At 40.8% G+C, this 24349-nt stretch overlaps 1 protein-coding gene across 4 annotated transcripts in view; it reads right to left on the reverse strand.

The window, feature by feature from the left end:
* The window catches only part of mthfr (methylenetetrahydrofolate reductase (NAD(P)H)), a 28694-nt gene that overhangs the window by 3870 nt on the left and 475 nt on the right, over positions 1 to 24349 (reverse strand). For 2 of the 4 annotated variants that reach the window (XM_061074901.1, XM_061074898.1), the window contains exons 2-10: positions 23880 to 24160; positions 19584 to 19845; positions 18982 to 19220; positions 16937 to 17047; positions 16656 to 16849; positions 14937 to 15187; positions 10535 to 10669; positions 10159 to 10339; positions 1664 to 1846 (exon numbers count right to left, since the gene is read on the reverse strand). In XM_061074901.1, coding sequence (XP_060930884.1) covers positions 1664 to 1846; positions 10159 to 10339; positions 10535 to 10669; positions 14937 to 15187; positions 16656 to 16849; positions 16937 to 17047; positions 18982 to 19220; positions 19584 to 19831 — 1542 coding nt within the window. In that variant the 5' untranslated portion in view covers positions 19832 to 19845; positions 23880 to 24160. Of the gene's footprint in view, positions 1 to 1663; positions 1847 to 10158; positions 10340 to 10534; positions 10670 to 14936; positions 15188 to 16655; positions 16850 to 16936; positions 17048 to 18981; positions 19221 to 19583; positions 19846 to 22606; positions 22677 to 23879; positions 24161 to 24349 lie in introns of those variants that run through there. The other 2 variants (XM_061074900.1, XM_061074899.1) reach the window with 2 other exon arrangements.

Genomic DNA, 24349 nt, shown 5'->3' on the forward strand with positions numbered 1-24349 from the left:
GTCTCAGCAGTCTTTAAACAATTCTATTTCACAAAATTTCTAAATTGGTAATATCCATTGAAAATTGAGGAAGTATGCAAATTCATTAAGTGAACTAATACTAGGGCTGGGCGAAACGAGTACAAATCCAAATCACAATTATTTCAAACATTTACCCTGATTCAATTAATTAACGATTGTTATTTTATGCTACCCCCACCAGTGGGCCAGATATTATTGCAGGTGTGCCAGTTATGACCCAACGGCCAAAAGTGTCTTCATCACTGCCGTACATTATTCGAGGACGTAGCAGAAGGAACAGTGCCTAACCCCCACTGATTGCAAGGCGCTGTTACCCGGTTCATTCAAATTTAATTAATATTGAACTCAAAAAGAAATCACATCAAATTTATCACTGGACTTTCTTGTACCTCCTAACAATACACATGCCAAATGCCTGTTTAATGATTAAATGCTGTTTTTACTGTAGGCTGATCACAGCAAAAGTATGTGATAATATTAGCGCGGCGCTTCAGCGTCCGGTGTGAACAACCAAGCGCCTGCGCGGCGCTTCAGCGTCCGGTGTGAACCCGGCGTAACACGGGCGCGAGTCAGAGGGCTCGTTTCGAAACCCTGTGGCGCAATGGAAGTGAGGGCCGGCCTGTCTCGCTCGCACCGTCCGGGAGGTGGAGCGCGGGCGATAGGAACTATGCAAAACGCAAATCGAATTTTCTCCCCGCGTACCCCCTGAGCCACTTCAGTTTGGGAAACGATGATCTACAGTATATGGTCAATATTAAAAAGTGGCCCCGGAGTTTACAAACTAATATGGGGTCAGCATTATTTCTCAAGTTCTCCATCTTAGGCACTTAAAATTTCCATAGTGATGTGAAGGCTACGGATAAAAGTATTAACAATGATGCATTTTTAATCTTAAACATTGTTGATGTAGCTTTGAAAGGGCAATTTCCGTCAAGATCTGGGCCTCACTGTGAAACCAGTCCTGGAGTAAACTTGGGCCTCATATTTACCCTGTATGAGAACATTAGAGAATAATCACAATAATGGAAGCCCAGCACAGAGTAACTATTACTAAAACTAAATAACTATATATAAAAGTGGAAATAATACGAAAGTCAGTTTACATAGGTAACTTTCCATCATTGAACATTTGTCAATTTATTCAGAAACCTTCACATTATGAAGTAAAGCTCTGCTCTGTCTGTCCATTTACTCAGATTGGTCAATGACAGATTGGACTAAACCAAATCAAAGGGTGGTCCAAAATTGTAATTGTTTTTTGTTATTCTAGTTTTGTCAGTTGCTGAAAACAGTAACATGATCCTTGATATGGACTGCTCAAGTACAATCAAAGCCAACTCATAACCAAATCATTTGCGGTCCGTAATTGATTTTCCGATGTGGCCTCTGTTAAAGAAAAAAATAAAACACTTTGGTTTCTGTACTAACGTTAGACAAACGTATGCTACTCACTGGATCATGTTACTGCTCAAGTACAATCAAAGCCAACTCATAACCAAATCATTTGCGGTCCGTAATTGATTTTCCGATGTGGCCTCTGTTAAAGAAAAAAATAAAACACTTTGGTTTCTGTACTAACGTTAGACAAACGTACGCTACTCACTGCTGCCAAACGTACAAACAAGACAAAACGTTTTCCTACCTTCTGAAAGACGTAACCCCCTGCAGGTCCCCAGCCCACTACAGGGTCTGTGGAGGGTTTGCCGTTGATGTTGGGTTGGGAGTTGATTGTTAAGACTCCTCTTCTGTTCACTCTTTCCAGCTCATCCTTCAACAGGTTTGTCTCTGGGGCCAGAGGCTCATCATTCCATGGCAAACACATCACCTGTAATAATAATAATAAAAATAACAATCTTTATTTGTACAGCACTTTCCAAAAAGTGTAAAGTATGTAACCTAATAATCATTATATTATTGTTTAAATTGTACAGCTTTTTAACAAGGAAATACCTCAACCAATTAATTATAAACATGCATTTTGTACTGTTTTTGGAGACAGTGCGACTAAATTTGTATTACACCAGTGAGTCTTCCAAATATGTACAACGTATTATTTTATTTTTTTAAAGGGGCAATATTTTACATCTTTCCAGGATTTAATTTAAGGGGTTGGTACCACTAAGATGATATATCAGTGGGGTAGTGGAAAAATAACTAACTGTGCTTGAAACCTATTTTGTAGTATAAAAGTACCTGTCTAAATACAGTGGATATAAAAAGTCTACACACTCCTGTTGAAATGCAAGGGTTTTGTGATGTAAACAAATGAGACAAAGAAAAATCCTGTCTGAACTTTTTCCACCTTTAATGTGTCCTATAACGTGAAGAATTAAATTGAATAAACAAACTGAAATCTTTAGGGGGGGAAATAAAAAAATAAAAATAAAATAATGTGGTTGCATAAGTGTGCACACCCTCTTATAACTGCGGATGTGGCTGTATTCAAAATTAACCAATCAAATTCAAACTCATGTTAAATAGTAGTCAGTACACACCTGCCATCATTTACAGTGACTCTGATTAATCCGAAATAAAGTTTAGCTGTTCTAGTAGCATTTTCCTGACATTCTCTTAGTTGCAACTTACAGGAAGAGTCATGGTCTGCAGAGAGCTTCCAAAGCATCAGAGGGAGCTCATTGTTGAAAGGTATCGGTCAGGAGAAGGGTCCAAAATCTTTTACAAGGTATTAGATATACCATGGAACACAGTGAAGACAGCCAATAACCAATGGAGAAAATATAGCACAACAGTGACATTACCAAGAACTGGACATCCCTCCAAAATTGATGAAAAGACAAGAAGAAAACTGGTCAGGGAGGCTTCCAAGAGGCCTACAGCAACATTAAAGGAGCTGCAGGAATTTCTGGCAAGGACTGGCTGTGAACTACATGTGACAACAATCTTCGTATTCTTCGTATGTTTGGGCTATGGGGTAGGGTGGCAAGACAGAAGCCTTTTCTTACCAAGAAAAACATCCAAGCCCGGCAAAATTTTTCAAAAACATACATGAAGTCTCCAAAAAGCATGTGGGAAAATGTGTTATGGTCTGATGAAACCAAGGTTTAACTTTTTGGCCATAATTCCAAAAGGTATGTTTAGCACAAAAACATGACTGCATATCACTCAAAGAACACCTTGAAGCATGGTGGTGGCAGCATCGTGCTTTGGGGCTGTTTTACTTCAGCTGGAAAATGGGCCTTAGTCAAGGTAGAGGCAATAATGAACAGTTAAAAAATACCAGTCAGTTTTGGCACAAAACCTTCAAGCTTCCGTTAGAAAGCTGAAGATGAAGAGTTGATTTCACCAATCAGCATGACAACGACCCAAAGCATACATCCAAATCAACAAAGGCCTGGCTTCACCAGAAGAAGATTAATGTTTTGGAATGACCCAGCCAGAGCCCAGACCTGATTCCAATCAAACATCTGTGGGGTGATCTGATGAGGGCTGTGCAAAGGAGATGCACTCGCAACCTGACAGATTTGGAGCCCTTTTGCAAAGAAGAGTGGGCAAATATTGCCAAGTCAAGATGTGCCATGCTAATAGACTCCCACCCAAAAAGACTGAGTGATGTAATAAAATCAAAATGGGCTTCAACAAAGTATTAGGTTAAGGGTATGCACACTTATGCAACCAGGTTATTGTAGGTTTTTTATTTTCTATTTTTCCACCTAAAAGATTTCAGTTTGTTTTTCAACTGAATTGTTCACGTTATAGGTCACATTAAAAGGTGGAAAAAGTTCAGACAGGATTTATCTTTGTCACATTTGTTTACATCACAAAAAACTTGAATTTTTTCCACTGTATATAACCTGTCTACATACTTTTATGACCTGAAACCTTTATGATCTTTTTATCACTTCTTTAGTCTCCAAAGAACTGAATGTACCTCTGCTCTATCTCGAAAGGAAACATATGTAAATCAGTTGTCTGTGTTGAGATTCCTCTCTCAAACTGCGTCTACAGAACCAGTCTGAACTGGCTCAGAGAGACAGCCTTAGTTATCCTATATAAGATCCTTGTATTTGACTGTCCTGCATCTTCACTCTGGGACTCTCTGTGTTGATCCTTTCTGCAGAAAGCCCCTATTAAAATACACAGACAAATTTGTTGTTCCAGCCTCTTGTAATTTCAGATTTCGATCACAGTTTGGTGTCAGAAGTGGGATCGAACGGCTGGACGCATCTGAACCCGGTGTCTTCGGTTGAGTGGCCTTCTTGGGAAAGTAGGTTCCAACCTTAACCTCCCCAAAAGGATGGGTGAGACGGAGGGACAGAGACCCGAGCCCGGATCGTATCAGCACTGCGATCTATCTGGGGAGAATCTGAAAGTTCAAGTGTATTTTATACCAGCAAACATAGTGTTGCGGAGAAGTTGGTCTAAGGGGATTGGATCCTCCGATGGGTGAAAGCCCCGTACATTTTTAACCAAAGTTTACAACAAACCTGGAAGGTAGACTGAGGAGGTACCTTAGAGTTTGTTAAAACCACAACAACGGAATGACATAATACTGGGTATTATTTGGATTGTGTGACTCCAAAAGTGCGCTACAAAGACAATTTCTTTAAGGAACTATGATTTGTGTTGATCAGGCAGGATATTTGAAAGTGTATTACACAATTTAAAATAAAAAAAAGACTAATTTAGAAATTACCAGTGACCAAGTAATTACAAGGGGAAATTCATTTTGACTATATTATATAGGGGTATTATATTATATAGGGGTATTACATTATTTTGAGGATGTTTATATAACTAAGTTTCCTATTGCTCCGCACGAACATGTTTTTGAGATTGATTGAAGACTTAAGGTAACTAAAAATGAAATAGGTAAATGAAAAATGTGAAGATTTGGATAATGGAACTGATCTGAGAAGTCCTAACGTGAACTTCATGTGGAGGAACTATGGTGACTCAGCACTTAGTCTGACACAAGTATGAATGAAAGAATGTGGGTTTCCAACTGGGACTCACAGTGCTCGGGAAAGAGATTACATTCCTTGTAGATTCAAGACCAACACGAGTGATCCCATCATCAAGATTGATATGTTTGACACACATCCTAAAATGAGCGAATGAGTTGTTAGATCTGTGGGGACTTCAGAAAGCACCGTGGCTGAAACATTCACAACTCCCTTAATACTTTATGTAGTGATAGCATCACTACAAAATGCAAGTGTTCATTTTTGCTATCCTTGTGTTGTCCAATTAATTTGATGGGAAGATATGTATTGTGTCTTTTGGGCTTTTCTCTCGTTTCCACCCCATCAGGAGTCATAGTGATCCCAACGGCTGATCTGGATCCATCACAGCTTTACACATGCATTAAGTATAATGCTGATTCACAGTTTTATGCATATGAATGGAAGTTCTGTTCATCTGTTTCACATCGATCAACACTGATCTAGTGGAAAAGGCACATTCAGTCATACTAAGAACAGACACCACATATATGCATCCAGAAGATTTACACTGCACTGCACATACACACGAAGGGAAAAATGCAGGTTTTGAAAAAAGATGGTTTAGAGAAAGTTTTGTGAGAGAGACCCAAAATGCTAAGTTGCATGTTCTGGAATGAAAATAGATGTGCTGTGTCTGTAATTTTATTTAAACCAGAAAATAAGTCACCCTCTCAGTTCCTTCACAGATGTTCAGAGGTTGCTTCCTTTTTTGACGTTCCTGGTTCACACCCACATGTCTCACTGTCAAAGCAAACAAATTATGAATGGCACAAAAAGTGTCAATGCTGACTTTTGGTAAAAGACATCAGATCCTGTAGTTCAGTATAATCCATTTTTGAAAATGTATAGAAAATGATTTTTCACACTTTCAGGACTGTTTAACTGGTACCAGATACACATACAGACGCCCCATATGCACATGCATATTTACATTATACAAACAACATTTCAAGGGCTCAAGGCAAACCTGATGTTGGTTTAATTCAAAACATGGAACCTGTGGTTATCACACCAAAATCTGACAATATCCACTGAAACAGAAAGCCTTTGATGGTATTACACTAGTTTTCAACTCTCTATTGAAGGCAGGTGTAACTGTTCCTTGCAAGGATTCAATAGTATACATTCCAATTTTATACGGCCACGAATATTTTTGATAAATCACAACCTGATGATTGGTGATTCATTTATTGTCAGCGCAATTGCACACGGGCCTACGAGCATATAGTGAAGTCATATGGACTGACAATGCAGAGAAAGCTTTCACTGACTTGAAACTGACCTAAAAATCGACCCTGACCTAAGGACTACCAAACCCTGACCGACCTTCCACACAGGCAGTTGATGAGAAGGGGGGCTACAAGACATCAGTGCTACTCGAAGAACATGGGGGCAAACAAAGACCTGTGGCCTTTTTCTCAGTAAAACTTGATCCTGTTGCTGCAGGCCTGCCTACTTGTCTTAGAGCTGTAGCAGCTGCAGAGAAGGCTGTAATGGCATCCAAGGATTTAGTAGGATACTCCCCACTCAACAAATGCTGTGTCTATGATTTTGTTGGAACGAAAGACATCTCATTTGTTTGCTGCACACTGGCTTCGTTATCATGCCATTCTGTTCTAAATGCCTAATATCACTGTGAAATGATGTAAGGTTCTAAACCCAGCTACTCTCCTTCCAACAGAAGGATATGGTGAACAAAACAACTGTGTAGTAACAATAACCTATGTCTGTTCCTCCAGACCAGACTTACAGGAAACACCATTGCAGAATCCAGACTTTGAACTGTTTGTGGATGGATCAGCATCTCGCAATTTAGACATGGGAGCAAATCAAGTTGGTGCTCTTAGGTAACAGCACATAATACATTGAGTGAACGACCACTCCCTGCTTTTCTGTCTGCACAAGCAGCAGAGCTCACTGCTCTCATTGAAGCATGCAAATTGTCTAAAAGGAAAAGGGTGAATATCTACACTGACAGTAGATATACAATTGGTGTAATTTATGATTATGGCAAGATTTGGAAACACAGACAATTCCTTCCATCATAAGGCAAACCAATTGCACATCATGCTCTAGTGTCTCAGATGCTTGATGCTATCCTCCTCCCCAAACAGATTGCAGTATGTAAATGTGATGCTCACACTTCTAATAATGACCCAGTGTCCCAGAGTGGAAGCCCGACATGCGTCCAGGGCCCGCCTTACGCACCGGCGACGGACACCGCCCCGCGGCCCAAGAGAAGGGAAGCCCCCGCACCAGCAACGCCGTGAGGCGCCATGGACGAGGACCCCCCCCCAAAAAAAACAAACTTGAGGCGGGCCGCACACCGAGCCTCCGGCTGCGTGGAGGGGAGAGCGCCTGCTCCCCCAGCCGCGGCATGTGCCCAGGGGTTTAAAAAAAAAAAATGCGTTGACGCATTTTATAGACGCTGAAAATGCGTAGACGTAATCGATGACGTCGACGAATCGCGGCAGCCCTAATCTGGATATTGGTCCGGCTCCTCAGTCAGGCCTTATGACACCTTGCTTCCTTATACAACCTTAGAATCCTTGTGAATTGATGAATATAATGTTTTACTGTAGTAGTGCATTATCTTCTGTTGTCATAAATGACAAAAGGGAGGGAAATTGAGTGGAAAAATAACTAAGTGTGGTTGAAACCTATTTTGTAGTTGAAAGTTCATTTTTGCAGACCTGTCTAAAGACTTTTATGACATGTCTAAATACTTTCACGACCTGTCTAAATAAATATATTACCTGTCTAAATATGACCTGAACTGTTTATGGTCTAAACTTTTATGACCTGAAACCTTTATGACCTTTTTATCACTTATTTACTCTCCAAAGAACTGAATTTATGTTTGCTCTATCTCCATGTAAATCCGTATTCTGTGTTTTGATTCCGAGGCGTCAAGTCGAATTTTTTTCGCTGATTGAAAGCGTATCGTGCCAGAAAACACACTGAAAATGATTTTATACTATATAAATGACATTATGTAGGATATAAATGATCAAATATGCATCCCATACTTTGAGCACAAGCAGACAGACAGAGAGATAAAAAGGGAGGGGCTATGAAGACAATCATCATTTACCCCCGAACCCCTACATTGAACGGGTTACATACAACAACAAGCAGAGAAAGCAGAATCGCGCTCTGACCGGCGTGGAGAAATTAATGTCCGGTGTGAACAGCCAGGCTGCGCGCTTGAGAATGGCGCCGCCTTGTGCGGCGCTTCCGCATCCGGTGTGAACTCGGCGTTACAGTACAGAGTTTCACAACAGAGTTTCAACCGGAGCGATCTGGATACATGATGCAACAACATCAATTAATAACTAAATACATGATCGTAAGTTTGGCATCTACATCCCAACCCGTTTACTAGGTTTAGATAGACAGGTGCACTTAGTTACACCTTGCTAGTACCGGGTTGGACCTCCTTTTGCCTTCAGAACTGCCTTAATTCTTTGTAGCATAGATTCAACAAGGCCTGGCGTTTAAAAGATGCTCAATTGGTACTAAGGGGCCCAAAGTGTGCCAAGAAAATATCCTCCACATCATTACACCACCACCATCAGCCTGAACTGCCTAGAGATGGTTATGGGTGAATATCCCAGTAGATCAGCAGTTTTTGAAATACTCAGACCAGCACATCTGGCACCAACAACCATGCCACATATGCCAAATATTTAATATTTATTCAACAGAAATTTTTGTTAACAGAGCCACAGAGGCAATTTTATTTATTGTTTTGGTTAGTTTTATTCTGGGAGAAAGAGTAATCCTCAAAAATTTGCCAATTTTGGCCCATCAGTGTCCTTATTGTAGAAGACAAGATATTCTTTAGCGTCATAGCCCAAAGGCTGACAATTTATTTAGTAAAAATCAAGCAGGTGGATATATCGGTCCAAAAAGCAGGAATTCCATGGTTCTCTGGATGTTTATGTTCGCGATTTTCTAACCCCAACGTGCCCGATTACAACGAAAGAGAGTAGGGCACTGGGCTCACCCGCAGCCAGAATGCCGCGGGAAAACAAAACTCCTCTGATCCAGAAGATACCGAACATAGCGGACACACAGAGCGAGCTCATCTCGCTGGTGATCGCGGTGCTGGCGGCAGACCTCAAAATCGCTCCCCGGAAAAGCAAGCCGAGCTCCGGGGCGGCGGAGCCCCCTGGTCACCTACATGCACATCTGCTAGACGGAGGTGTTCAGCATGGGGGTGCTCCTGATGAGGCCCGGCACCTCCATACCGCTGCACGACCACCCGGACATGAAGGGACGGTCAAGGTCTTTACACCGCCTCATGTCTGCTGTGTTGTGGCTCCACACACACACTCTGTCTGTTAGGTGACTTGTGTTCAAAAGGGTTAAAAACCAAGTCTGAGGAGTGGGACCATTTCATTAACATCACATCACAGGAAACTGTTCATACATGCAGTTGTACTGTTTGACTTGTGTGACCTGTGCATTTCTCCGTTTTTTATTTATAACTTTACTTACTTTGATTTTACAAAATATTTTCAAAGTAGTAGAGGCAAATTCTATGTTTCAGTTGTGTGAAATGTTACTGACTTGGGCGCAGTAAGACAGCTATAATATTAAATTATTTTTTTCTTAAGATGGTAAATTTTGCACAGTGTTTAAAAAGGGGAAGAAAATCGCAATTAGATTATTTTCACAAATCGTTCAGCCCTACCTAGTTAGGGTGCAAGCGAGTTACTCACTGCACAGCCCTAACTGCTGGTGAGTGTAATATCTGACTCTCCCATACATCTGTCAGTCTTGGAAAGTGGGTGATGAAGACACGAACCTCATTATGTCTCACTACTATTATAGACCTATTTCGTAAAGCAACATGACACCTAGACACAAGAACTGGCACTTTTTGTTTCTGACTCCACAACACAATTGACTATAGTGAAGCTGTCCATCCAAACTCCTATCATCTAAAGGCTTACAAAGAGAAAACTGAATGTGCTGCATGACCAGGATTGGGCTGATCAAACAGACCTGAGGTGCTCTTGTGTTGAGCGGTAGAGAAAAGAGATGTGATTGCTAAACCAAACTGAGGGTTGTTTATGAACAAGAGAATAACACACAAGAGAAACACACTACCAAAAGTCTTATCTTAGGAATTTTGTAGAATTGTGATCTGTTCCATCCCATCTACCTTATGTCCACTGCGATTTGGCTGGGCTGTGATGTAGCTGGTGAAGACCTCATAGACACTCTCTTCATTCATCAGCTCCTCACCCCACATGTGCAACAGTGCATCTTTAGATGACTTGCTCTTCAAGTAGAACAGGTAGTAGTCATTTAACTCGCCAAAAGCTGGAGATGAGGAGTTTCCCCTAAAGACATCAACACTGTTATTTGACATTGTTATTAGGCTTTACCATTGTACAAATATGCTTGAATTCACATTACTCTATTATTCAAAATGTAAAATTGTAATTAATTCTACACTTATCAAATAATTCAAATCCATAAGTAAGGAAGATGCCATTGTTTTGTCATCTGTTAAGTTAATGGGTATGGAAGCTTGCCATCTGCCGTTGGGGAACTCATCCCAGTCCTGGGTCCTGTAGATGTAGCTCTTGGGTCTGGAGGCCCAGAAGATAGGTCTAACATCTTCTACTATCCGTTTGGGATTGGCACTTACTGCCCAGGGAAGAGGCCGCCTGGTGGGGAGAAATACAGTACAATACAGTAGCAAAATTAAATAAAACATAAAAAGGTTGTAACAAATCTCTACAAATATTAAATATAATTATGTAGACTTGAATTAGAAAGTAATGTTACTAATATACTTGTTTTTAGAAGCATAATCAAATAAACCACACACACTACCAAAAAAATGAATGAGATGGACAGTTTACAAAAATGGGCCTTGATTAAAACATTTGAAGCATATATGTGGTAAAACAAAAGGGTTGTTTTACTTTAGAGGAGCTTTAGGGTTTGTATTGTAATAGGTTAGGATTCCAGCGTTTTCCTCTAAGATTATGTGTATGCGTCTGCTTGTTTCTGTTGCTCTACAAAGATAGAAAAAGGATTATCACATTTATTAAATCGATGTTGTCGAAATATGAATCCAGGTAGTTCTGGTCACTTTAAACCCAATTTCCTGGCTGTGTGCGTGTCACGTTGTGTCTGGCAGGTGAGTAAAGTGCACAGAAAATGTTGGACTTTTTTTTTATAAGTGTGCCTCATAAATTCTTGAGCTTATCAAACAAACACAAAGTAAACCTTAAGAACTGTACGGATCCTTATAACTTCTGATCAGTGTTGGCGTTTATCGTTAATGTGAAAAGTGAGCAAAGGCCAGAGGGAGGAAGGAGTGTAGAGGAAGCGCACATACAGTGGGGCAAAAAAGTATTTAGTCAGCCACCAATTGTGCAAGTTCTCCCACTTAATGAGAAAAAAAAATCCAGAAAATCACGTCTGATTTTTAAAGAATTTATTTGCAAATTATGGTGGAAAATAAGTATTTGGTCAGTAACAAAAGTTAATCTCAATGCTTTGTTATATACCCTTTGTTGGCATTGACAGAGGTCATACGTTTTCTGTAAGTCTTCACAAGCTTTTTACACACTGTTGCTGGTATTTTGGCACATTCCTCCATGCAGATCTCCTCTAGAGCAGTGATGTTTTGGGGCTGTCGCTGGGCTACACGGACTTTCAACTCCCTCCACAGATTTTCTAGGGGGTTGAGATCTGGAGACTGGCCAGGCCACTCCAGGACCTTGAAATGCTTCTTACGAAGCCACTCCTTCGTTGCCCGGGCGGTGTGTTTGGGATCATTGTCATGCTGAAAGACCCAGCCACGTTTCATCTTCAATGCCCTTGCTGATTGAAGGAGGTTTTCACTCAAAATCTCACAATACATTGCCCCATTCATTCTTTCCTTTACACGGATCAGTCGTCCAGGTCCCCTTGCAGAAAAACAGCCCCAAAGCATGATGTTTCCACCCCCATGCTTCACAGTAGGTATGGTGTTCTTTGGATGCAAGTCGGCATTCTTTCTCCTCCAAACACGACAAGTTTTTACCAAAAAGTTCTATTTTGGTTTCATCTGACCATATGACATTCTCCCAATCCTCTTCTGGATCATCCAAATGCTCTCTAGCAAACTTCAGACGGGCCTGGACATGTACTGGCTTAAGCAGGGGGACACGTCTGGCTCTGCAGGATTTGAGTCCCTGGCGGCGCAGTGTGTTACTGATGGTAGCCTTTGTTACTTTGGTCCCAGCTCTCTGCAGGTCATTCACTAGGTCCCCCTGTGTGGTTCTGGGATTTTTGTCCACCGTTCTTGTGATCATTTTGACCCCACGGGGTGAGATCTTGCGTGGAGCCCCAGATCGAGGGAGATTATCAGTGGTCTTGTATGTCTTCCATTTTCTAATAATAGCTCCCACAGTTGATTTCTTCACACCAAGCTGCTTACCTATTGCAGATTCAATCTTCCCAGCCTGGTGCAGGTCTACAATTTTGTTTCTGGTGTCCTTTGGTCTTGGCCATAGTGGAGTTTGGAGTGTGACTGCTTGAGGTTGTGGACAGGTGTCTTTTATACTGATAACAAGTTCAAACAGGTGCCATTAATACAGGTAACGAGTGGAGGACAGAGGAGCCTCTTGAAGAAGTTACAGGTCTGTGAGAGCCAGAAATCTTGCTTGTTTGTAGGTAACCAAATACTTATTTTACTGAGGAATTTACCAATTAATTCATTAAAAATCCTACAATGTGATTTCCCGGATTCTTCCCCCCATTCTGTCTCTCATTGTTGAAGTGTACCTATGATGAAAATTACAGGCATCTCTCATCTTTTTAAGTGGGAGAACTTGCACAATTGGTGGCTGACTAAATACTTTGTTGCCCCACTGTAGACAGGAGACTACTGCATGGTACAAACCAACTGGTGATCCGGATTCTGTAGCAGCATCAGTAATAATTTTGGAGCGGTGCGCCCAAGTGGAAGCAATAAATTCCCACTTTTTGTTGCCAATATTTGTAAACAAATTCAACATACCGACTTATTTGCGATAATGGGCTCTTCTCTATTATCTTAAACTCAATTTGTTTTCACTTCATCTCCGGCTGGTTAACTCTCTGTTTCTCTATGTGTGAGTGTGTGGATGGAGCTGGCATATGTGTGTGACGGTAAACTCCGCCTTGCTCCCCATGTAGGGGATAAGAGAAACAGCACAACTCACCAAAATGTCAGCGTCATTCTTATGTGAGCATTGAGGACACCCATGATACAAGGTATATATTCTATTGCTTCATTTTACTAATTGATATCAGATCATTAAAATTAAAGATCTATTTTAAGAAAGAAATAGATTTTTTTTTTTTTAACCAAGAAATGGTGTGACACAATGCAGGGTTTCCCCCAGAAAACTTGCTAAGCGTGGTGGTAGGGCTGCTAGAGAAGCCTTCATGCGGTCACCTCAGCTACGGCGCCCGCGGGGGGGGTTTGAGTCGGATTTTGAGCTGGACACCATTGTTTCTTATACTCTAAACATGTTGCACTTTGTTTAATATGCAGACCTAACTTTTTTATTTTGATAAGGGGTTAAATAGAAACTTTGATATCTTTTTGAGTTGCACTGCTGACTTAACCTATGAGCCCTCTTTTTTATAACGTTGGAGTTGCTAGTTTAAACCTACAGTTTTGCACTTTAATATTTGAGCCTTTGTTTACATTTTGTTTTGTGCTGCATTATACGATGACATACAGTTTGTTGTTATCAAAATAAAATGAACTGAATTGAAATGGTCAATTTGATTTTTTTGGAGGAAAATTAATCGTTTAGATTAATCGACTAATCGATAAAATAGTCGTCAGATTAATCGATAGAAAAATAGTCGTTAGTGGCAGCCCTACTTAATATTAAAAAAAATTCAAGTTTGCTGTGAACATAGCAGTCAGGCCTCTTATTTCAGAAACAATGAACCGTAACAGTTTGGTTACCAATAAAAGGTAAGCCTACTACTTCTTTGCTTTCAGCCAGCTACTCAAACAGACAAGCAACAAAATAACAAACAAACAAAATACACAGGCAAGTGTCGGCCTACTTTGAAATAAATTAAACACAGAACTTTGTAGGGCTATTTGAGTCCTCCCCATATTTGTGGAAAATGTATGAAATAAGAAGTACCCTATTTTTAAATAAATAAAACCAAATAGCTGCAGCCTAATCGTGTAACGGACTAGGTTTATGTTTATGTTGGGTTTTGACTTATGTTCAGTAAAACACTGTGTTGAAGGAGCGTTCTGATGTCTGAGGGTCAGTGAAGGGGTCGGGGTGGGACATGTGACTGTTTGGACCAATAGGATGGGGTTGCTTGGGGATCGGGGCTCATGGAGGAAGTGAAGTGTTGTTGATGTGCGCGAGTGACGGATTTTTTTTTTTTAAATAAAAAAAACAAGCGACGCTTAGCCTGGCGGGGGGGGAGAAAAGCCTGGCAGCCCGCCAGGCCTATACAGCACTGGGGGAAACCCTGCACAAAATTCCACCTCAATCGGCCTAATGGAGCTATAATTAGCCATTAAAACAAATAAAAAGCTTGAAAGCTTTGATCGCTACACCACATAAACCCACCTAATAGAATAGACTACAAACCAGGTATTACAATCTCACTTTACAGTGGCATTATCATTGTATTATTTTGCTGGCCTGCATCACTCAGAATTGTAAAGTTTGACTTTTTTTGTCATTGTAGCAATTAACAACAGAATATTGATGCTTCAGCATTTAAATAATTGTTTACATGTTGAATATTTACGACTGCGGGCGCAGATGTGGCATCTCTCTGAATGCATTATTAGTTGACTAACTTGTTAACTAAAGTAAAAGAAGTAACTATTTATTGCCTAAAAATCCATGACTACTGACTTCGGATAAAATTACCAAGATTCTGTAAGCAGGCACGGGGATAACTGACCTTGGGTCTTCTATCCACAGGCCCAGCTGTCGGAGCACCTCCATGGTGGCGACCTCTCGATTCAGTGTGTAGAAATGAAGGCCTGGTACCTTGCCACTGTCCAGCAGCACACGGCACATCTCAATGGCCTGTTGGATTCCATAGTTACGTATAGCAGCATCATTGTCTTTGATGGGCTCGATGACCTTTGTGATCTCCTCTGGTACCTCAAGTTTTGACAGCTTGACCAACTGACGCAGGGACTGGTAACCCTAGGGGAAAGCAGGTTCAAATCCATCTTTATCCTGAACTGTTCAATAGAATTTTATAAAAGAGATAATAAGGGAAAGGCGGTGGAGTAGTGGCAGAAACTTGGACTATGGGCAGAAAAGGTCTCTGGTTCGTCTCTGGTTCGACTCCACGGAGAAACAACAAAAAGACGAACCTGGATTGATTTGTCCAAAATCCAAGAGGATTCTCCCTACCCTGTCTAGTGCCCCTGAGCAAGGCACCTTGCTCCCCCAACATCTGCTCCCCGGGCACTGTACATGGCTGCCCACTGCTCTGTATGTCCTGCACCAGATGGGTTAAAAGCAGAGGTTAACTTTCCCTACTTGCATGAGTGTGCTTGTGCATGTCTGTGTCTGTGCATGTTTGGGACAAATAAATGTATCTTAATAAATTGCTTAATGAGAAACACAGGGATCCACAGGTTGGCTGAAAATAAGGATTTGGCTTCAGTCCATCAATGCAGCCCTGGAGGGAAAGGGTTTTCCATTAAATACCTTGATTGTTAGGTATAGTCTTATTTGTCTCAGTACAGTTTCATAATGATCTTGAATTTTTTACATTTCTCATGATAAAATAAAAGTAAGGATGCTCCGTTTGAGACCACTTGGAATTGAGATGGCTCACTCATCCTTTTTTCATAAAATACTTTGGTATTCTTACTTAGGTAGTTATTTGATGACACCTTTTTAGTTTTTTACTGGAGCTGATGGTGGAAATAGCTAACATGTGAGGCATCTTGCTTCGCTTCTCATCTTTTCTGAGAGTTGCACATGCGCAGTATCTATTAAACATGACAATGAAAACTGCATCATGGCTCCGCTGGTCTAGCAGTTGTACCAGGTGCCTGACATGTTTAAGCAGCAGTTTGTGTTCCATAATAACACCAAACTCCTTTTACAATCATGCACTTTTTAGAGTTGTTGAGTGAGGAGAAACTTTCGAAAATGCTATTTACAACTAATTCTAAAATTATTTGAGCCTTCTCGTAAATTCAGCAAACTTTATAGATGAAGTTATTTCTTTCTTTGTGTAAAAAGGCAGGACAGATGCTGCATGGTGTGAACAATAATAATGCCTTTCTTTGTCATCTATCTGTGATGTGGGAACATCTGATTTCCAGTCAGAGAAGGTAAGGTTAGGTCAGTTAAATCATCCTTCACATTGTCACTCAAATTATAGAGAAACCCAACAGTTTCCACAATGTGAATGGCCCCTTTGTGACTGTGGAGAGAAAAAAACTCCCTCATTAACTGCAAGAAACCAGACTCAAAGCATCCCAGACCCTTCTCTTATTGTGGTCAAAACTATAAAAAGGACTAGAGTTATAGAAATTGCTAAAATATCTTTAGTTTAACAGGACATGCTGAATTTCTCAATTTAACTGTGATAAACCTGTTTCACATGATGATAATAACAGTATTCTGGTTTCTTGAAGCAGCAGTGAGATACCTGAATGGGGAAGATTCCAGGTAGGATGGGACACATGATACCAATTGCTCTGCAGTCATCCAGAAACTTGAGGAAAGTGTCTGCCCTGAAGAACAACTGAGTGATTACAAAGTCTGCTCCAGCATCCACCTTCTCTTTAAGGTGTCTAAGATCCGCCTCATAGCTCTCTGCTTCAGGGTGGCCTGTGGGGTAGCCTGGACATAGCAGCATATTTTAATATAAATTCACTGAACAATACCACTTTTTAGTAACAACAATTAATCACAAGGTTGAAAACATACCAGCAACACAAATGTCAAAGTAGTCATCAAACTCTGAACGGATATGTTTAACAAGGTCGATGGCATAGTTGAAGCCTTCCTCCTCTTCTTCCCAGTCTGCTCCTACTGGGTCTGTTGAGATATCATGAAGTAAAAATCTTAAAATTAGTAAAAAACAAAAGACAAATACATGCATACACACACACCACGTACTAAGTCAAAGTGAACTTTGTCATTCAGACCATGAAACAATAAATGAACAGGAGAACGAAAAAGGCAAGAAACTTAATACAACAAAAAGACCTTAAGACAAACTAAGACATAGATTTTTTTTTTTTTTATTGAAAGTTTGACAAACTTGCACTTCATCTCACAATGGTTGGATTCTTGCACAGAGTAACCGTAAACACTGGTAATATCAATGAGGTGCTTGAGTGGCGAACATTTGATTATTGCACATAAAATAGCAGCAATAATTGGGGCTAGAAGTCTATCTCAGGCTGTGGGGATTATGATGTTATCTCCTCTCTGATCGTCGTCCCAACTCTCCCTTGCTGTAGAATCTTTGTTGAACCTCATCAACCTCTAGCTATGATAGCAGCTTGTTTTGCAGACATTAAACAACTGTTTCTCAGTTAGCTTGAAAAAGCTACTTAATGACCACTGACGCAGACCTCGGTGACCCAACTAGTTAACGTCAGAGCCAGTAGTACTCTCCTAGTCATCCTTTCACTCATGAAGGTAATCAGGTAGCATTCACGGTCTTGACTAAGGGCCAACACAAGCCACTCTGACAGTGACAGCCTTTGAAAGCCATGATGATTTTCTATTGCAAACAATTTATTAGGGCCCGAGCACTGACATCAAAGGTCAGGTGAGGCCCTGTTGAAATTGTAAGGATTATTATTATTACAAATTAATTTGATTTTTGAGGGCTTTACGATGCTCAAATTCTTACCAAAATTTGCAGAAAGTTAGAAAGTGGTGAAAATGTACGTATTCTGGAGGAATTTATAATGGGCGTCGCAAAATGGCTCAACGGTGCTCAACCAGACCCCCGGAACGTGTTCACATTGACCGATCTTCACAAAAATCGATACACAGGTGTATCATGACCAGACAAACAAAAAAGTCTTAGGTGCAATACTGTTGCACAGTATTTTTCAACCAAGTCAACAGGTGCAGTATATATGATTGAATACACTTCTCCAAAAAATGAAGAGAACACTTAATCGTCACAGTATAACAGCAAGCTAGTTAAACTCGAGATATTAATCTGTTCATTTAGGAGGCAGAAGTGATTATGAATCAATTTCACCTGCTATGGTCCAAATGAAGGTGACAACTTTCATGCATGGAGAGGCGAAAGCAAGACCCCCCCCCCTGGTTTTGCATGTGGTGTCTACAGACAGTTGCTCTCTACGTATCTGTCCTGACTGAATCTTCTCTAGTTTTGTGTTCTGCTAGTGTCCTTGTCACTACTGGTAGCATGAGGTGGTACCTGCAGCCCAATCAGGCTGCACAGGTAGTCCAGCTCCTCCAGAATGGCACATCCATACGTGCGATGACAAGAAGGTTTACTGTGTCACCCAGCACAGTCTCAAAAGCATGGAGGAGATACCCGAAGATCAGCTGTAACAGGGGGAGAGCTGGACAGGGCCGTAGAAGGGCATCAACCTAGCAGTAGGATTATTTGAGCAGTGTATATTTTAAATCTTACCCAGCAATGACAGGCAGTATGTGGTCAGTAGCAATTCATCATCATTATAATCATCATCATTCATCAAACTTGCTGGTGCTGAGAGTATTTTAGATGGTTTTGGATCACAAGCATACAGCCACAATGTTTTAAAGGGGACTGCATTATCGTTGCTACCCTCTGACTGGTCAGGGACTGCAAAGGTCTGTCTCAGGGTGCTGAGGTTGAACATCACAGGACAGAAGCAAATACTCATAGAACTAGAGTTACATCCAATAAATGCTATTTTCCTTACCACTTTGAATCACTGAAAAGAGAAAGAGATAGTCCTTTTATATAAAAGGTATACAAATGTCAGCTCTCCTACCTCCTCTGAGTGCCATGATGTTCTTGAGGCCCAAGTGCTTAGCTTTGGCCAGGTAACCAGTAATCTTCTTTTTAGTCTGATTGCAGCAGGTCAGGTGGAGGATGCTTTCCAGGCCACAATAGTTGACGGCTGTGCTAGCAATCATCATGGATGAGGTTTCCTTGTCTGAGCCTGGATCCCCTGCTGGGTGCCAGGTAATGTCGATAAACAGGGGGCCACCAGAACCCATTCGGTCAAATCTGAAATACAGTGACATGACTTGAGATTTGTTCCAGCTATTTGGTTACAATACTCAATTCCTGAAGGATTAGTAAAAATGTTGTGATCATTAACAATAGAGCTTGAGAACTTTGGCTAAATCAAAATCGGTTACTGTGCAAATTGAGCTGTTTCACTGCAATGATAACAAAGAACCTCTTGTCGGCTACAGCTGTAATTGACAGTTTGTTCTGTTAGAGCAGATATTAACAAGTTACTAATGAGTTTTTTTCCCCTAAATTCTTTGAGCACATTTGTGTCTTTGTGTTTGGGCTTTGAGGAGTATAATCACTTCATCTTCATTATATCAAATGTTATGTTCATTCCAGCTTGATCTCACATGCCTTGAGATGAGGTTGACGGCTCCACTGGCTGTGCGAGGAGGAAAGAATTCCAGTGAGAACCAGTGGTCTCCGGACTCCATCCTCCTCCGCATCTTGTCCCGCAGCCTGACCGACCGGTCTGCGTCCAGCAGTGGCGTGGAACACCGGGAACTCTCCTTCGAGCTCTCCCCGCTGCTGTTGCTGGCTCCGCTAGAGTCACTCTTACATGGCTGCAGAGTAGCGTCCACTCGTTGATCCTTGTTCACCATGATGGTAAATTATACTGAAAAGTATACAGGACGAAACATAACTTAAGTATAAATAAATTAATGAATGTATAAATAAATACAGAAATAAATAACGACATACAATTTCCTATTGAAATTGTAAGGATTGTTTATTTTTATTTTTTCAGGCAAATGAATTGGCTCTTTGATGGCTTTATCATGCTCAAATTGTTACCAAAGTTTGCAGAAAATTAGAAAGTGGGGAAAATTTACATTATGGGGACATTATGAAAAACGTAACAGGAAGCCCTCCATTTTGCATTTAGTGGCCATTTTTCAATTTTTTTTACTTTGACGATCTGGTCCCAGGGCTTTCACCAGATCATCTTCAAATTGAGATGAGAGTCGTCTAAACAAGATGGAGATCAAAAACTACCTCAAAGATCGATTTTTCGTCTTCGGTGTGACCGTGGCATGGCGTCAAAGTTTGACACGCTATCAAACACGGGCTTCTGAATCTCAGACATACATGGACCATGAATCCTTTGATGCTGATAATGCAGGAGTGGAGTTGTTTGTTGACGGCTCAGCATCAAAGGCTACAACCAAAAACAAAGGAGGCTGGACTTTAAATCTGTCTCAAAGCTGTGGCAGCTGCTGAGAAGGCTGTGATATATGTTGTGATATGTGATGTTGTGATATATGATGATGATGGCTTTACTGGTGCCATATGCTTGCCCCTATTTGTTATTATAATAAAAAAATATTATCATAACAAAACAAAACAAATCTAGGAAAAGAAGGGGCTTATTGATTTATTTCTGTATTTGTGTCCGCATGCTAATGAGAAATGCGGTTCTAACCTCAGTCTCATGCAGGATTGGTCACAGGAGTGTGATGATCCAGTTCTATTACTTCAGCCTTTCAATGCTGACTGTTGTCCACTAGCTGTTTTCAGTGTTGTGCCAAGTTCACACTAAAAGGAACTAATTCAAAGTTCAGTTCATGGAGATGAAAATAAACTAGTTCACGATCAGAGTTACTTTATATTATTTATTGGGATGATTTAGGTCACAGGTCCTGACTGAGCATCTCGTCTCATGTTGTACTGAGCACAAAATGTGGACGAGTCATTTTTTATGATGTTTAAATGCAGCCTCATAACTCTGGAGTGAATCAAACAAACACAAGTTACTTCATGTACTGATCAGGTCCTGAACTAGTGATGAGGGTTTATTAGTTAGAGTGAGAGCAGAGTGGAGGAGGACACTGCAATTCCAGCTCGGTACAAACCAACTGCAGCTTCTGCTCTGTTTACTGAGCAGCTGAGACCAGAGTAACTCTGTATGTCACTGTTCTTCTACAAAATCACTGACCGGCTGCTTCACGAGAACGAGCTCAGAAATCTCATATATAAAACAGTGCGTGGGATTCATACTAAAAGGGTACATGCGCACAAAAGCCGGAAATGGCTTACGCAAATGAAAATTCTGATTTATAAAACCAGGCGCTTTATAAATCACAGTCCACCTGGAAACGTTTGTACTTGGATCTGGCTCATACTCCGCCCTCTACAAGCCCACTTTCAACCATAAATGGTCAATGCAAAGCACTTTTGAATATTAAATTATGCTGCTGACTAATGGGTTTCCACGGCGAGTCCTGACAGAGTCACGGCATCAAGCGATGAGAAGAGAAAGCAACTTTCTGAAACTGACAACAATGTGTTTGTTAGTGAGGTGGAGGTGAAGAGCGATTTTATGGGACAGCAGTGATGTCAACAATACAGAAAATACACTGATATTCTGCTCCTGCTACAGATAATACAGTGAGTGAGAGTGAGTACGATAGAATGAACGGAGCCTGAAATAAAAAAAGATCCAATTCAAAAGGTTGAGGCAAAAAAAACAACCGCTCAGAATTTGAGGGAACTTGTTGTATTGTCTGTTCCTATTTTAATCATCCAAAACTGCAGGATTATTAAATTCAGAGACAGATGTGATGGACTCAATCTATAGAATTTAACAGAATTATTTATAGGCTTGTGTTTGTACTGGGATTGTTCGGTTCCGTCGGTCGATCTGTGTGATACTGGATTCAGTTCAGCACAAAGATGCTGATCAGACATTGCTGACCCCTCGTTTCCTCCTCATCCTTCCATTTGCGTGAATACAACAAACAGAATGGTGCACCAGTGTCATGGCAGTATTCATTTATAAGAGCAAACGGACCGATTACCTCACATTAGTGGATCCTAACCTCAACTCTGGGATATAATTTGGAAAGTGAATAGTTTTTCTTCATTTCTTGTAAGTGATCTCCAGTGCGTTCTGTGCGCCTGATGGCAGTAACACATTCACTGCAGTGATTAGGGGGGAGCATATGTGTCTGGGAGCATACATTTTGAAGACTGGCTAGGAATAGATTGCATCTGTCTGGATCACTCAGTTGACAATCTTGCTCGAGACTGTGGTTAGGACCTCTTACAGAAATTCCCCTCGCTCACAGCATCACAAGCATTGAGATCAGAGCTTGTTCATGTGAAGCAGCTGGTAGAAACAGGAATAAATAAATGTGGATATAAATTTAAGACATTTATTTCTGTGTCTATTTATTAATTTCCTTATGAATTTATTTATTAAATAATTGATACTTAAGTCATGTTTCGTCCCCCATAGAAACGAGATGAAGACACTAAATAAGTCCGACTCTGTTCAATCAATACTTTGAGGTATTAGCGATATAAAAACAAATACAGTTACATCTCTTGTTGACTACAACTCTCAGCACGAACACGTATACTTTAGAGGTTCGTACCGGTGTTCCAGGAAACTTGTGATACGTTTATTCCAGATGTTGCTGGTCGCTTGCAGACATCATTTTCACGAAGCGCGTGTGCGCTGATCTCTACTGAAGGTGTCGTTCGAATAAACATCAAACAAAACCCCATCACGATATAATGTAATGTGTCCGTGTCAGCATCTCGTTAAGAAAACAATATAAATCTGTTATGTTATCTGGTGAGAGTCCAAACACAGAATACATGCTGAAGACTTAATAACAGGCTTCACAAACTGATGACAAAACCAGTATATCAACGAGATCACGAAACGCGCACTAATGGTAAGCACGCAAAATATTTGTGTCTTTTCTTTGTCTGTGCGCAGGAGATACGTTTTTCATAAGCACACGGGCACAGCGGTGTCCAAATGTGTCTAGAATGAACGATAAGTCCGAATTTACGGTTAAGTTGTGACTGTCACATGTGAACCTGGACGTATTCCCTGAAACAATGACACATGGTAAGTGGTTCACAAGCTTCACAGTCAGTGGAACATAGAGGTGACGCTTCACTTCAGCCCGATCAGTGGCGTAGTGGGCAGCGCCATTACGTTAGACGTGATGTGGACCACAGCGCATCGATTTGCAGGGGTTTCTTTCACATTTATATTTAGCCCCACAACTTAGTGGTTGTCTGAAGATGCTGCTGACACAAGACGGCACTTAATTTTTAATGATGATGTTTCCTGAAGCGGCCACAATTGCCTGCATCACCACACCACATTGTTCGTGAAAATCCAAATCGTTTTTTTATTATTATTTATCATTATAATTTGCCAGAGTTGTCATAGTTACACAGGGAACTTTATTTAATCCTCCGACTGACACATTTCCAACAAAGCACGTAATCATTACTAATTGCCTCGTCACACGTGTCATGTTGACAACACACTCGACCCACTTGAGTTGATTGCACACAACTTTAACAAGCAGCGACAGGAGGACACATGAAGCTCAACACATCCAATAAAAGCACGTTCACCAAATTACTCACAAAAACACCACACGATCTTCCACCTTGTTGATATGAAGGATGTTTTCATATGATACTTGTTTGTGTGCGCATTGTAATGATCACCAGCGTCAAACGAAAACACTTTGGAGCTGGCCACAGGCCTGGTATTAACTATGGAGCGTTTATTTTGTTTTCGGACTATCACCAGGTCACATGGGCGTTACCTGAAACCACATTTGGTATTATACAGCGTACAGAGTAAAAAGACAGATTTTTAAAGTAAAGTGCACAAACCTGTACAGCGACTCGGTGGCGTAGTCTGATCGTCATTCGGCCAGAAGACAAATCGGCTTCGGCTTGCAGTCTCGAATCCCGTATAAGATTTTTACACAATTTATTTTTTCACCCATATGATTTATATTGTTGTCTCAACGTGATGTTGACATGTTACATTAACTCGTGATGGGGTTTTGTTGTTTATTTGAACGACACCTTCAGTAGTCACCGCACTTCACACACAGGCACTTTGTGAAAATGACGAATCTGCGACCGAGTCTGCAACCGACCAGCAACATCTGGAATAAAGACAACATATCACAAGTTGCCATGATCACCAGTTAAACTGCAACATCTGCTTCTGCACACAATGCATCAGAATACCGCTACAGCCACGTGGTACGTCCTGTTACAGCAAAGCTTCAAAACAGATCTCAAAGTTAAAGAGTTAAAAAGACGGTCGCTTAATATCACTTGTACGCGCATGT

Source organism: Limanda limanda, chromosome 7, assembly GCF_963576545.1.
Source record: "Limanda limanda chromosome 7, fLimLim1.1, whole genome shotgun sequence".
Classification (NCBI taxonomy): Eukaryota; Metazoa; Chordata; class Actinopteri; order Pleuronectiformes; family Pleuronectidae; genus Limanda; species Limanda limanda.